This window comes from Mustelus asterias, chromosome 9, assembly GCF_964213995.1.
Source record: "Mustelus asterias chromosome 9, sMusAst1.hap1.1, whole genome shotgun sequence".
Taxonomy (NCBI): Eukaryota; Metazoa; Chordata; class Chondrichthyes; order Carcharhiniformes; family Triakidae; genus Mustelus; species Mustelus asterias.
Window position 1 is genome coordinate 78,515,931 of NC_135809.1, and position 15,932 is coordinate 78,531,862.

A 15,932-nucleotide genomic window follows, 5' to 3' on the forward strand; every position below is an offset into this window, starting at 1 on the left:
TAGTGGAGTCAGACACTTTAGGAACATTTAAGCGGTTATTGGATAGGCACATGGAGCACACCAGGATGATAGGGAGTGGGATAGCTTGATCTTGGTTTCAGATAAAGCTCGGCACAACATCGTGGGCCGAAGGGCCTGTTCTGTGCTGTACTGTTCTATGTTCTATGTTCTAACTCCTGATCCTGTTTTCCAAGAGGCTGACTAAATGTTCAGTTAGGGAAGTAGGAATTAAGGAGCGCCTTAACAGAGGAGAACAAGGTGGAGAAAGATTGAGGTTTAGAGAGAGGAGAGAGAGAGGTGAACTGACTGCAAGCAGGGCTGCCAATGGTTACACAAGAGACCAGAATTGGATGAGCACCAAGATCTCAGAGGGTTGTGAGGCTGGAGGAGGTTACGGAGGTAGGGAGGGATGAAGCCACTTGAATGTGAGGATGAGAATTTTAAATTGAGGCATTGGTACCAATGTAGATCAGCCAGCATAGGGACGATGGGTAATGGGGCTTTGATGCCTGTGTCCAAACTCGCACTGAGGGTTCATGGAGTATTGAGGATAAGAGGTCATAAGGGGAGAGCATTGGAACAGTCACGTCTGGAGGTTGCCAAAAACATGGATCAGAGCTTTTGCAATAGATGGGCTGAGGCAGAGGCAAAGGCGGGCAATGTTACAGAGGTAGATGTCGGCAGTCCAACGGGAGAAGATATGGAATCAGAACTCAACCTCGCCAAATAGGACGTGAGGTTGCAAATGGTCAGGTCGACTGGAGCAGCCTGGGAAGAGGATTAAAACCAGTGTCAGGGTTTGGGATAGGGCCAAAGATAATAACTTAAGTTTTCCTAATGTTTAACGGGAGGAAACTCAAACTGATAACACAGGTCAAAATGTATCAGAACAAACTCTCTAATATACTATACATGCACGTGAGCAGTCAGTGTATCATACTTCACTTTTAAAGCTTTTTGATGTACTTTGTTTGCCCATGTAAGTGCCCAAGAAATTGAGCTTTATATTGCTGTGGGTCGGACATCACATATAGACTAGACTGGGAAAGGATTTAAAAAGACATTAGTAAACTAGACAGTCTGCACAACAATCGGGTAGATCCATGGTCCTTTTCCTTAAATTCCAGATTTATTCAATTAGCTGAATTGAAATTCCCCAGCCACTATGGTCTCATATCATCAGATCATTAGTTAATTAGGTTATGTTACTGATCCAGTAATATAACCATTATATCACCATTCCTCTAGCACACTGCTGTCCAAGGTGCAGCATCAGGTGGAGAAGGGCCAGTCCTTTCCAGAGAGATTGAGAAAATAAAGGGCATGTTGTCCCTGGTTTCTTTGCTCAGCTTCATCTGAAGTGTGTTAGCAGGCGGCTGGCCCACTTCCCCAGTCAGGAGGATTGAAGTAGAGAACGAAAGAAAGACTTGTGTTATTTAGCACTCTTCATGACATCCCAAAACATTTCACAGCCAACAAACCACTTTTAAAGTGTTGTCATGTCGAATAAGTGACAGTCAATTTGTGCACGGATAGATTCCACAAACAACAATGAGAAGATGGGCAGACAATCTCTGTCAGTGCTGTTGGGTGAGAGATTGATGTTGTCCAAGACACAGGGGAGAACTCCCTGTCCTGTTTTGGGGTGTTTTATATCCAATTGAAAAGGATGGGGCCTCATCCGAAAAGATCACAACTGCACAGCCTAGATTGTGTATTTCAGAGTGGGACTTGAACCAGCAACTTACTGACCCAGAGAGGGGGGGAACTACCACCAAGCCACAGCCAACATCTACAGACACAAGCTCCTCATTGGGAAATGGAACCCACCCAACTGACGAGAATGCTAACCATTACGCTACTGAAGAAGTGATTAACAATATAGTTTATAGGATGGTGAGACTTAATTTAACTCGAGTTCCACCTTGGCTCATTTCAGCAGGAGCAGCATCCAGAAGGAACTGTCAGTTTTCCGTCTTGCTTATGGGAAGCAGGTGTGTGCCTGGGAAAGCCAGTTCAGGAGCGAACATGTTCCTCAGAAAGTCCGAGTTTGTGCAGACATCAAAAGGACAGTGAGGGCGAGAGCAGACTATTCCATCATCTTTGATGTGAAAGAGAAACCTAATCGGGAGCAGCGGCACTCTGTAAACTTAGACTGCTGTAGTATGGGCTGAGGTCCTGCTGGGAGCTAAAGCAAATGTCTGCTTACTATTAACACGCTGCAGGCAGCTCCAGCTTCTTAAAGCCAAAGGCTTTCCAGAGAAGTGGGGTGAGATACAAAAGTAGTTTTCCTTCACCTCTTCAAATGTTCCAGGGAGCTCTTCAAGAAACAAGTTATTTTTCCACATCTGGTGTTGCTCTGAGCAATGATAGGAAAATCTGACAAACTCGGAGAGGAAAAGTGGTTTTAATCTGCTCAGGGTTTATGCAGGTCTAGAACAATCTGTGCAATTTGCACCAAATGGGAGAGAATTTTTAAAAGGGAGCAGATAACTCCAGGTCAGACCCAGAGTTGGACATTTCAAGAAAGATTTCAAAAAATAAAAAGCTTTGTACAGGAACGGGAAATGAAGTCAGTGCTGTGAAGATACCCATGGCCGTGTACAGCTAGAACTGACAATCTTTACAATTCATCAATGTGATCACACCGTTAAAATTAATCACACTGATTAAAAACATAGTTAAACAACCTCAGGCAGAGCTTGAACCTGTACCTCCTAACAACAGGGCCAGGAATAGTACACAAAAGCTCCCTCTAGCTCCCAGTTTAAAGTTATATACACTGCCATCATGAAATCATAGATCACAGAGGGAGCCTGATTGTCCATATGCTAGCTCCGTATTCAATATATATCCATTTCACTTTCTGAAAGTCATTATTTGAATCCGCTTTCACCACCCTTGTCAGCAGTGCATTTCAGATCATAACAATATGCTTAAAAAGTATAATATTCTCATGTCACCTTTGATTATTTTGCTAATTACCTTAAATCGGTGTCCTCAGATTACTAACCTTGCTTGCTAGTGGAAATAATTTCTCCTCATTAGATTGTCAAAATTCTTCATAATTTTGAACACTTCTATTAAATCTCCCCTTATCCTTCTCTGCTCCAAGGAAAATCATTCCAGCGCCACATAAACCAAGTCCTGGTTTTATTCAAATAAATCTCTTTTGCAACTTCTACAAGCCTTGGCATCCTTCCCAAAGTGTGGTGCCCAGAACTGAACACAGTACTAACATATGAATTCGGAGCAGGAGTAGGCCACTTGGCCCCTCGAGCCTGCTCCGCCATTCAATAAGATCATAGTTGATCTGACCGTAATCCTCAGCCCACATTCCTGCCTACCCCGATAACCCTTGTTAATCAAGAATCTATACCTCGGCCTTAAAAATATTCAAAGACTGCTTCCACCGCCTTTTGAGGTACAGGGATTCAGAGACTCGTGACTTTGCTGAGGGAATTAAAATAATCCTCATCTCGGTCTTAAATGAGGGATCCCTTATTTTTAAATAGTGACCTCCCTTGTTCTAGATTTTCCCACAAGAGGAAACATCCTCTCTACATCCACCCTATCATTAAAGCACCCGGAGAAAACCCATGCAGACAAGGAAAGACACCACAGTCAGTCACCCAAGGCTGGAATTGAACCCGGGTCCCTGGCGTTGTGAGGCAGCAGTGCTAACCACTGTGCCACCATACTGCCCCTCAGGGTCTTAAAGATTTTGATCAAGTTGCTTCTTACTTTTCTAAATTCTAGTGAATACAAACCGAATCTCTCCAAACTTTTCTCATAAGACAACCTGCCCATTTCTCGTATTAGTCTAGTAAATCTTTTCTGAACTACTTTGGCTGAGGCCTAACCAGTGATTTATAAAGGCTTAGCAGAACATTGTTGCTTTCAAACTCTTGTAATGAAACCCAAAATGCTGGCTTTTTCACCAGCAAATTTGGGAAATAGAATTAGTTTTAGCTTTGGCATTCCCTCCAGTGTGGTTTGAGGATTTCAATGCAAATCTGAGGAGCTATGGCACACCCAGTTGTTGGAGGGTGTAACTAGAATCATAGAAACCCTACTGTACAGAAAGAGGCCATTCGGCCCATCGAGTCTGCACCGACCACAATCCCACCCAGGCCCTACCCCCACATCCCTACACATTTACCCGCTAATCCCTCTAACCTACGCATCTCAGGACACTAAAGGCAATTTTAGCATGGCCAATCAACCTAACCCACACATCTTTGGACTGGGGGAGGAAACCGGAGCACCCAGAGGAAACCCACGCAGACACGAGGAGAATGTGCAAACTCCACACAGACAGTGACCCAAGCCAGGAATCGAATCCAGGTCCCTGGAGCTGTGAAGCAGCAGTGCTAACCATTGTGCTACCGTGCTGCCCTACTGAGGACTAATATTCCTTTCCCTTTCCACCTCAGGATGATTTCTGAGTTGGAAGGAACGTAGGGGTGTTTTCTTGTTGTTGTCGTTGCTCTTGTCCTTCTTAGGGATATAGTTCTCAGGATTAAGAGATGCTGTCAGAGAAAGCTCAATACCATTACCATACTGTCAGGTCACGTGAACGCCTCAACTAAAAATCATAGAATCATCGAATCCCTACAGTACAGAAGCAGGCCATTCGGTCCATTGAGACTGTACTGACCACATCCCACTTAGGCGCCATCCCTATAACCCCACGTATTTACCCTGCTAATCCCCCTGACACCAGGGTCAATTTAACATGGCCAATCAACCTAACCTGTACATCTTTGGAGTGTGGGAGGAAACGCACGCAGACATGGGGAGAATGTGCAAACTCTGCACAGACAGTGACTCGAGGCCGGAATTGAACTCCGGTCCCTGGCGTTGTGAGCAGCAGCACTAACCACCCAAATGTTGGAAAAGCAATGGTCCCAAGCCCTGCTGGACTCTCTCATCACACCCCTTTGCCCAGAATGCTTCCATATTATCATCCTGGGGGTTACTATTAACCAGAACTAAACTGGCCATTTAAATATTGTGGCTACAAGAGCAGGTCAGAGTCTAGGAATCCTGCAGTGAGTAACACCTCATGACTCCCCAAAGCCTGTCCATAATCTACAAGGCACAATGTGATGGAATACTCTCCCCTTTGCACCTCCAACAACACTCGAGAAGCTTGACAACATCCAGGACAAATCACTGTCGCTGGGTCAAAATCCTGGAACTCCCCCCCTAACAGCACTGTGGATGTACCTCATGGACTGCAGTGATTCAAAAAGGCAGCTCATCATTAGCTTCTCAAGGGCAATTAGGGATGGGCAATAAATGCTGGCCTAGCCAACAATCCCCACATCCCATAAATGAATAAAGAAAAACAGACCCCCTCATTTCCTCCCATCCAACTATTATCTAGTCCATCACAGCACATTGCGACCAATACTGTATTTGATCATTTGATGAGGCATTTAACAAAACCCTTACTGAAATCCAAGGAGATTGCATTGACATTCTCATCTTCACCTGTTAAATTCCTCTGGCATAACCTCCATTTTCTAAATCTATGCTAACTCTTACCAATTAGTTTTATATCTCTAGGCCCTGATTTTCTGCGCAGTTTCAACCACTGCACGACTTTAACTTTGTCAGAACTGCAAGAGAAATCCCCTTCATGCATGACAGAAGGTCTGAGGAAATTCAGAGCTCTTCGAGGAATTTTGAGGATTCTTGGATTAATTTTAAAGACCATTAAGAAAATTTGGGATCACGTGGATATTTGGAACCATTCGAGGAAATTGGGGGCCCTGAATTTTGAGAATTGATTCCCTGATGCTGATGTGAACTCCCCCCAGAAACCTTTGTAATTAAGGTGGTGAGATTTGGGAAGTGCGACGAAGTGAGACTTATTATTGGATACGATTTCTCAAGGTCACCGAAATGGAGCTGTGGATACTTCCAACTCCCCCTCGATTCCACGATTGGTGTGAACACTCATTTCTCTTAGCTTTTTTCCTGTTAATTTCCTCAACAAACCAACCTCCATGGTGGCACAGTGGGTAGCATTGCTGCCTCACAGCGCCAGGGACCCGAGTTCAATTCCCAGCTTGGGTCACTATCTGTGCAGAGTTTGCACATTCTCCCTGTGCGGGTTTCCTCCGGGTGCTCCGGTTTTCTCCCACAGTCCGAAAGACATGCCGTTAGGTGCATTGGATGTGCTAAATTCTCCCTCAGTGTACCCGAACAGACGCAGGAGTGTGGCGCCTCAGGGATTTTCACAGTAACTTCATTGCAGTGTAAATGTAAGCCTACTTGTAACAATGATAAAATAAACTAAACCTTCAAAAACCTCTTTAAAATCTATCTTGTTTACCATGTTTTTAGTCATCTCCTTGTGCTCTATTAATGCTACATATTTGGTTTCTCTGCTGATAGGCACCTTGAGATGTTTAATGCTTTAACGGTACTATGTAAGCGGCAGTGATGCTTTTGACATTTATATAATAATATTTGGGGCCTGGCTATTGACTTTAGTCAGTAATTCGTTATTCAGGACCTCAGTTGTCCAAGACAATACTGCCTTTTCTCAGCCTAAGATGCTGAACTCTGCTTGCTTTAGTGAAGACGTGGAGATGCCGGAGTTGGACTGGGGTAAGCACAGTAAGAAGTTTAACAACACCAGGTTAAAGTCCAACAGGTTTATTTGGTAGCAAAAGCCACTCGCTTTCAGAACAGGCTGTCCCTTCGTCAGGTGGGTGGGAGTTCTGATCACAAACAGGGCACAAAGACACAAACTCAATTTACATGAATAATGATTGGAATGTGAGTCTTTACAGCTGATCAAGTCTTAAAGGTACAGACAATGTGAGTGGAGGGAGCATTAAGCACAGGTTAAAGAGATGCAGTTTAGGTTGATTGGCTGTGCTAAATTGTTCCTTAATGTTTCAAGATGTGTAGATTAGGTGGATTAACCAGAGCAAGTGCACGGGGGTAGGACAGGAGGGAGGGCCTGGCTCTCATGCTTGTTTGGAGAGCCAGCGCAGACTCGATGGGCCGAATGGCCTCCTTCTGTACGGTAGGGATTCTATGGATTCTAACTTGGAATAAGTGGGAGAGTTGAAAGCTGTAACTAGAACAGGTAGAGGAGCTCATGTAGTAACAAGTAAAAATGGAGGAGCGGGCTGACAAGCTTAGTTGGCTAAAAGTAAGGTGGTTAACATCACCAACAACATTGGTTCAGTCCCTGTACCAGCTGAGGTAGTTATTGGAACCCAAATTATTCTTCTCATCGTGGCAGGGAAATGTGAGGGAGCCATCATTGGGAACATTCAGAGAATGCAACATAGAATCCCTACAGAGTAGAAGGAGGCCATTCAACCCATCAAACCTGCACCAACAACAATCCCACCCAGACCCAATCCCCATAATCCCACGCATTTACCCTCCTAATCCCCCTGACGCTAAGGGACAATTTAGCATGACCAATCAACCTAACCTGCACATCTTTGGACTGTGGGAAGAAACAAAGAACAAAGAAAAGTACAGCACAGGAACAGGCCATTTGTCCCTCTGAGCCTGTGCTGATCATGGTGCCCTAACTAAACTTAAAAAATCTTCTGCCCTTACTCGGTCCATATCCCTCTATTCCCTCCCTATAGATGTATCCACACGGTAGCACAGTGGTTAGCACTGCTGCTTCACAGCTCCAGGGTCCCGGGTTCGATTCCCGCCTCGGGTCACTGTCTGTGTGGAGTTTGCACATGCTCCTCATGTCTGCGTGGGTTTCCTCCGGGTGCTCCGGTTTCCTCCCACAGTCCAAAGATGTGCGGGTTAGGTTGATTGGCCAGGTTAAAAAAAAAAATTGCCCCTTAGAGTCCTGAGATGCATAGGTTAGAGGGATTAGTGGGTAAATATGTGGGGGTAGGGCCTGGGTGGGATTGTGGTCGGTGCAGACTCGATGGGCCGAATGGCCTCCTGCACTGTAGGGATTCTATGAAGATTCCAGGCGGAGGAGCCGGGCTCGCCACGCCGGGCGGAGGAGCCGGGTCTGCGACAGATAATTAGAATAGATATGATTTGCAATTAGTAACGAGAGTAATTGTGGGTTGTAATCATAATTAGAGCAAATGAGAGTTATAATTGGTAATTAGGGAAGGATGGAGATGGAGTAATTGGAGTTGAGGGTAAGGGTTGCTATGTTGTTAATTAGAGGATGCGGAACCACCCTTCCTGTGACAGTCAGTGTACTTACCCAGTAATCTGTATCATTTGTACAGGATCTGAATCAACTCATCTTCTGCTTAATTGATGGAATTTTCAATTACCTAAAATAATTTGCCACAGAGTCCCTCAGTGGTGTCGTGCTGACAGGAACACATGCTTCCAGCCTGAGGCCTGTCTCTATGACCCAGCTGTCTGAGCATCATCGATTCTCGGGTATTACAGGAGACATTCTTTAAGGTCGCCTGAGGCCTTATATTCCTCAACAGACGCTGTCATCATTACTTCCTATGTGTTTCAGTATCAGCTGTGTATTACTGAGCGAAACACCGTCCCTGGCAAACAGGAACAATTTCTGTTTGGTATTGAACCTGTTGTTTGAGTGAACAAGTTATACACAGGAGCTGTTAATTTTGATACAGTACTTTGATTTATGGGCAGGATGTATGGGGTAGCAGATAATGGAAACCCTTGAGAGTTCAAGGCCCCAGTCGTATCGTCATGAGATGGCTTGCTGGGATGAAGGTTTGATGGGTGATAAAAGTTTAATGTGTTGAGAGGTACACGCCCACAGCATTGTGGAGTGTTAAACTCCATTATCATCCGTGAATATCATTTGCATTCTACTCCCAATAGAAATACAGTCGATTTGGCCCTAATTGCTCCAATGACCTTTCAGCTTCGGTTGGTGCTGTGATTATGCACTGGGTCTCACAAAGTTCATGTTGGAAAACCTGGGGATGGATTGGATCATGATTATCTAGTCTGGGTTAAAGCACGCTGGGATTCAGTGACATTCGGAGGGAGCTACATGTCTTGAAATCTCTGAAAAGTGTAGCTGGGAGTCTATTCCAGATTTGCACAACTCTGAGAAAACATTGTTTCTACTTATCCAAAGATTACAACAGTGGCTACACTTCAAAAGTAATTCATTGATTGGGAAGGATTTGGTGGGTTGTGAATGGTGTAATATAAATTCAGGTCGAGTTAATCACTGTGGCTCAGAAGTCAACTTAGCAACTGCTAATTGTCAACCAGCAGATGTAGTCTTATTGCCACGCTGTGAGATGGGGAACTGAACCTTTCCGACTGTGCGCCCTTTGAGGGAATCTTGGAAATCAGATTCTGACATTTCCGTCTTGTCTTAAAAAGTGAACAGCTGGAAAGAGGTTTTGGGAAATAAGCCTTTTGACTGCTGCTGTGGTTACGAGCCAATTCAGAAGTGTCCATTGACCTGTATCCAAGTTATTCAATGGATTTGTACATTCCAGGTAGGGAGTCGATTAGCTCAGTTGGCTGGACAGCTGGTTTGTGATGCAGAGGGACACCAATACAATGGGTTTCAATTCCCCTTCCTGCCAATGTTATTCATGAAGACCCTGCCATCTCAAACTTGCCCCTCGCCTGAGGTGTGGTGATCCTCAGGTTCAATCATCACCAGTCAACTCTCCACCTCTAAGGGAAGAGCAGCCTGTGGTCATCTGGAACGGTGGCCACTTTCATTTCACATTCCAGGTGGAGAGGAACACCGGGTGAAGGGAGCACATTGTGATCATTCGATTTCACTTACAAACCTCACATTACAGGCACTGTTCCAAGTTAAACGGCATGGCAGAATCACAAGGATTTTGGCATTTACTTTTCAAAACAAAATGGTGCAAATGTTTGAAATATGGAATGAAAACAGAAATATACTGGAAGGACACAGTAAGTCACTCAGTGCTATAAAGAGAAAAGGCAGCTTAACAATTCCCCAGCAGTCTGGGGTGAGGCACACAACAACAACAACAACAAGCTATTTCCAGCAGGAAAATGTCTGAAAGCACTTCACAGGACATTATCAAATAAAATCAGTCACTGAGCCACATGAGATAGGAAGACAGATGACCAAAATCTGGGTCAAACAGGTAGATTTCAACAATTGTCTTTAAGGAAGTGAGAGAGGTGGAAAACTTAGGGAGAAAATTGCAGAGGCTGAGGCCTACATAGCGGAAAGTGTAGCCACCAGTAATTAAAAACGGGGATGCATAGGAGGTCAGAATTGGAGATCTCAGAGGGTTGTGATCTGGACAAGATTACAGAGATGTGGATAGCAAAGGCCAGGGATGGATTTGAAAACAAGAATGAGAATTTCAAACTCAGGCCACGATTCTTCCAAAAGCGCTGAATTGGCGGGAAAACTTCTAGATCCCAACTGTTTTGTCAGTTCAACTTTTCACCCGAATCTCCCCACTCTGTGCACTACAGAGGTCCCAATTGTGAATCTCATTAAAAACCCAGATGGGTGGGGCCTATTCGTGCCAGAGTCTGACAGTTCTGGAACTCTGCGCATGCGCAGTGGTCTGTCAGACTCTCCGTTTGCTGGCCAACTCAATCATTGGCCAGCCCCTCCCACCACGCCCCTCCCCCCCCCACCACCACACCCCTCCCCCCGCCCTATGGCCCGATCGTGGCCCCACAACAATTCCAGGCAACAATTCCAGGGCCAGTCCTGATCCCCCCCCACTGCTCCGGAGGGCCCTGATGTACAGCCACCCCCCCCCCCCCCCCCCCCAAACAGCAGTGGCAATCTCCCCACCCCTCACCTGGGCAGACCCCCCCCCCCCCCCCAGGGAGGCAGGGCACCCCCAGCAGACCACGCCCGCCCCAATCACAGCCCTCCCTCCATCCCACACCGATCCCCATGCAGAGTGGCAGCGGGACCCCCCCCCCCCCCCACCCCTACCAATCACCCGGAGACCCCACCCACAATAGAACACTGCCCGATGGGCAGTGCCAAAGTGCCCCCTGGGCTTGGGCACTGCCAGAGTGTTCATGCCCAGGGGGCACCACCCTCCTGCTGTCCGAGCCCCGGGGGGGCCCTGATTGCCCCCCCTTCATTCCAGCGCGGTCTGCTGCTAGTTCCCTGAGCATGGGGAGCTAGTGCAAACCCTGTCAGAATGAAGTACTCCTGGCGGGGTGGGAGATTCAATTGGGGCCAGTAAGTTCCTGATAATTACATTTAAAAGACATTTAAAACATATTTTAAAAAGATTCAAATGACTTGCCTTCCTTCCCGCCAGTTTCCAGTGGGGTCTGACTGGCGACTGTTCGCCGGCTCTGGGAGATGCTCATGCGTTCCCGGCACGTGCACAAATCCCGGAACAAGACCGGTGACGCGCATCTCCCACCCTGACCCGCCAGAAAAGCTGCGGGTCACGATGGGAGAATCGCAGCCTCAATGTGTTACAGAACCAGAAGCTAATGTAGTCAGGGGTGTTGGGTAAACAGGACTTAGTACAAGTTAGGTTACAGGCAGCGGAAATGTGATTAATTTGATTTGGTTTATTATTGTCACATGTATTAGTATACAGTGAGAAGTGTTTCTTGCATGCTATACAGACAAGGCATACCGTTTGTAGAGTACATAAGGGAGAAGGAAAGGAGAGGTTGCAGAATATAGTGTTACAATCACAGCTAGGGTGTAGAGAAAGATCAACTTGATATAAGGTAGGTTCATTCAAAAGTCCGACAGCAGCAGGGAAGAAGCTTGAATCGGTTGATACGTGACCTCAGACTTTTATTTCTTAAGTGTAAGTGAAGAATAAAATACTGGGTTTAAAAATACCTCAACAAGTTCACTCTTATCCATATTCTACCTGCCTCCCAGCAGGAAGAAAATTAATGTCAGCATGTTTAGCGCAAGGACAACAGACATTTTCAACTCATGCTGCAGTTTACTCAACAGCGCAGAGTGAAGGTGGGAATTATTGCATTTCTAACGTATCTATAAAACACATCCACCAGCCCATAGATCCTGCAATCAGAGACAGCAAGAGCCACAGAAACCTTCAATTGAAACAATAAACTCTGAACATTGAATAATTGAGTTCTTATTCCCCAATCAACTGATGCACTAGCAGTGACTTTCATGGACCAGAATATATAATTATATATATAAAGATACGCACAAACAGGAGCACTTTCCCTGATGTACACTAATGCTCACAGACATATGCACATACAGCTAAAAGTAGAAACAAGCACTCTACAACTAGGCTCAATTTTGCATGGCCAATCAATCTAATCCGCAAATCTCTTTGGACTGTGGGAGGAAACTGGAACACCCGGAGGAAACCCACGCAGACATGGGGAGAATGTGTAAACTCGGCCTCGGATCACTGTCTGTGTGGAGTTTGCACATTCTCCCCATGTCTGCGTGGGTTTCCTCCGGGTGCTCCAGTTTCATCCCACAGTCCAAAGATGTGCAGGTTAGATTGATTGGTCATGCTAAATTGCCCCTTGGTGTCAGAGGGATTAGCTAGGTAAATGTGTAGAGTTACGGGAATAGGGCCATGATGTGGTCGGGACAAACTCGATGGGCTGAATGGCCTCCTTCTGTACTGTAGGGATTCAATGAAGTGCAACACACAGCTGCATGGGCATACAGATGTAGTGCACATGTTTGCTTAATCCATGACAATATTGCAGATCGAACTTCATTCACTCTCCTTGTTGACTGGGTTTCTCTCCCATGTTTTGTCATTTAAACAGAAAGCCAGCTCCTGCCTGGGAACAATTTCACCAACGAGTGCAACATTCCCGGGAACTTCATATGCAGCAACGGCAAGTGCATTCCAGGTGCCTGGCAGTGTGACGGCCTGCCTGACTGCTTTGACAAGAGCGATGAAAAGGAATGTCGTGAGTGATGGTTCACTGTTTATCTTAAACTGCTTGTGTTCCAGGTCTTTCTGTGGGTGATTTAAAACCCATGTTACCTCTCACGTGCCCAGTCATCTGTGACGGAATTGGCAGGCAGTCATACATCACTGAAAACTGGAAGCAGATTGACGATTAATTACTCAACATTTAAATATATTTGTGTCTGGAGAAACATGATGAATTGCTTAAAGATTATACTGTGTTGGCAACTGTGTACCTGCATCTTTCCTGACCCAATGTATTCATGAGTGTCAGATTTACCTTTTAATCGGCTTTTATATTCCTACGTTAAATCAGTGACTAGACTTCAATAGTACTTCACTGGCTGCAAAATGCTGTGGGATGTACTGAGGTCTGTATGGTGCTATCTAAATGCAAGTTTTTCTTTGACTTCCTTGATTGGTTTCCGTAGTGTGACTGTCACTCAGCCACCACCAGCATCAAGATAAAATTGGGGAAATTTAGAAGTTCAGTTAGCCTTTCTGACCCTGTCCCACCGTAACCGTTCCTCATAGAATCACTATAGTGCATAAGGAGGCCATTTGGCCCATCAAGTCTGCACAGACCACAATCCCATCCACGCACTATCCTCATAGCCCCATTTATTTACCCTAGCTAGTCTCCCTGACACCAAGGGGCAATTTAGCATGGCCAATCCACCTGCACATCTTTGGACTGTGGGAGGAAACCCACACAGACACGGGGAGAATGTGCAAACTCCACATAGACAACGACCCGAGGCCAGAATTGAACCCAGGTCCCAAGGGCTGAGAGGCACTGGTGCTAACCACTGTGCCACCGTTCCTCCTGGCTAGCAGTTCTTCAGTTGTGCTGGTGAAACCGCAGTGCATTGCTATTTATGCCACCCAGTCTGGGCCCAGAGGGGTAAAATGGAAATTTGTACATTTGCGAATCAAAACGAACTAGCCAATTGAGCAACAATTAGCAATCTGCAGAAGCGACCCGCACTGGAGTCAACTGAGATGGATTGATACCATTCTGGAAGTGACTGTAAAATGCTTGGTTTAAGAAACCAAAATTATAAAAAGTCTTCTCATTTCAAAATCCCTTCTCCCTTATTTCCCCTCTCCTCACACAAGCCACACGGCCTCAGAGCTCCCCGTTCCCCATTTTGGCCTTGCTCCTCTATACAACATCCCAATAATAAGAATGGGGACAGGAAGCCTGTGCCAGCAAGGAGATGCATGAAAGTGTGATGAGGACCAGGACAAGGTCATGTCATTCTCCCTCCCTCTGTTGCCCTCCCAGGGTGCAGGGTGACCGGGACTGGGAACTGAATATACAGGGTTATCAGGCATTTAGGAAGGATAGACAGGTAGAAAAAGGAGGTGGGGTAGCTTTGTTAATAAAGGATAATATCAGGACGGTAGTGAGAGACGACATAGGCTCTAAGGAGCAAAACGTGGAATCGTTGTGGGTGGAGATAAGGAATAGTAGGGGGAGAAAGACACTGGTAGGCGTGGTCTATAGGCTCCCAAATAATAACTTAGAGGTGGGGAGGGCTATAAACAAGCAAATAATGGATGCATGCAAAAGTGGAACGGCAATAATCATGGGGGATTTTAACCTACATATTGATTGGTCGACTCAAATTGGACGTGGAGGGCTTGAGGAAGAGTTCTTGGAATGCTGTCGGGATTGTTTCATTGAACAGTATGTTACAGAACCTACGAGAGAGCGAGCTATCTTGGATCTGGTTCTGTGCAATGAGACAGGTAGGATTAAGGATCTTCTTGTGAAGGATCCTCTTGGGATGAGTGATCATAATATGGTGGAATTTCTGATACAGATGGAGGGTGAGAAAGTAGGGTCCCAAACCAGTGTCCTCTGCTTGAACAGAGGGGAGTACGATAGGATGAGGGTGGAATTGGCTAATGTAGACTGGGCGAGCAGACTGGTAGGCAGGACAGCTGAGGAACAGTGGATGATTTTTAAGGAGATTTTTTAAAGTACTCAGCAAAAATATATTCCGGTGATAAAGAAGGACTGTAAGAAAAAGGATAACCGGACGTGGATAACGAAGGAAATAGAGGAGAGTATTAAAATAAAATCAGATGCGTACAGAGTGGCCAAAAATAGTGGAGAATTAGTGGATTGGGAAAGCTTTAAAGAAAAACAAAGAACGACTAAGAAAGCGATTAAGAAAGGAAAGATAGATTATGAAACTAAACTAGCTCAAAATATAAAAAGTGATAGTAAAAGTTTTTACAAGTATGTAAAAAGGAATAGAGTGGCTAGAGTGAATGTTGGACCCTTGGAAGATGAGAGGGAGGATTTAATAGTGGAAAACGAGGAAATGGCTGAGACTTTAAATAAGTTCTTTGTGTCGGTCTTCACGGTGGAAGACACAAATAGTTTGCCGAATATTAGAGATCGAGAGTTGGTGAGAGGGGAGGTCCTTAATACAATTACTGTTACTAAGGAGGTGGTGCTTGGTAGACTAATAGGACTGAAGGTAGACAAGTCCCCGGGCCCGGATGGAATGCATCCCAGGGTACTGAAAGAAATGGCTGAGGTAATAGCAGATGCGTTAGTAGTAATTTATCAAAATTCTCTGGACTCTGGGGTAGTGCCGGCTGACTGGAAAACAGCTACTGTTACGCCGCTGTTTAAAAAAGGAAGTAGACAAAAGGCGGGTAACTACAGGCCGGTTAGCTTAACGTCCGTAGTTGGGAAGATGCTAGAGTCCATTATTAAAGAGGAAATAACAGAGCACCTGAATAAGAATGGTTCGATCAAGCAGACGCAGCATGGATTCATGAAGGGAAAGTTGTGTTTGACGAATCTACTGGACTTTTATGAAGATGTCACTAGTGCGGTTGACAGAGGGGAACCGGTGGATGTGGTGTTTTTAGATTTCCAGAAGGCGTTCGATAAGGTGCCTCACAAAAGGTTGCTGCAGAAGATTGGGGTACACGGAGTTAGGGGTAAGGTGTTGGCGTGGATTGGGGATTGGCTATCTAACAGGAAGCAGAGACTTGGGATAAATGGGTGCTTTTCTGGTTGGCAATTGGTGA

General features: G+C 45.5%; 1 protein-coding gene across 4 annotated transcripts in view; it reads left to right on the plus strand.

The window, feature by feature from the left end:
- ldlrad3 (low density lipoprotein receptor class A domain containing 3) overlaps positions 1-15,932 on the plus strand; it is a 125,951-nt gene that overhangs the window by 44,977 nt on the left and 65,042 nt on the right. For all 4 annotated transcript variants that reach the window (XM_078220391.1, XM_078220388.1, XM_078220389.1 and 1 more), the window contains exon 2: positions 12,727-12,873. In XM_078220391.1, the coding sequence (XP_078076517.1) occupies positions 12,727-12,873 (147 nt within the window). The remainder of the gene's footprint in view (positions 1-12,726; positions 12,874-15,932) is intronic.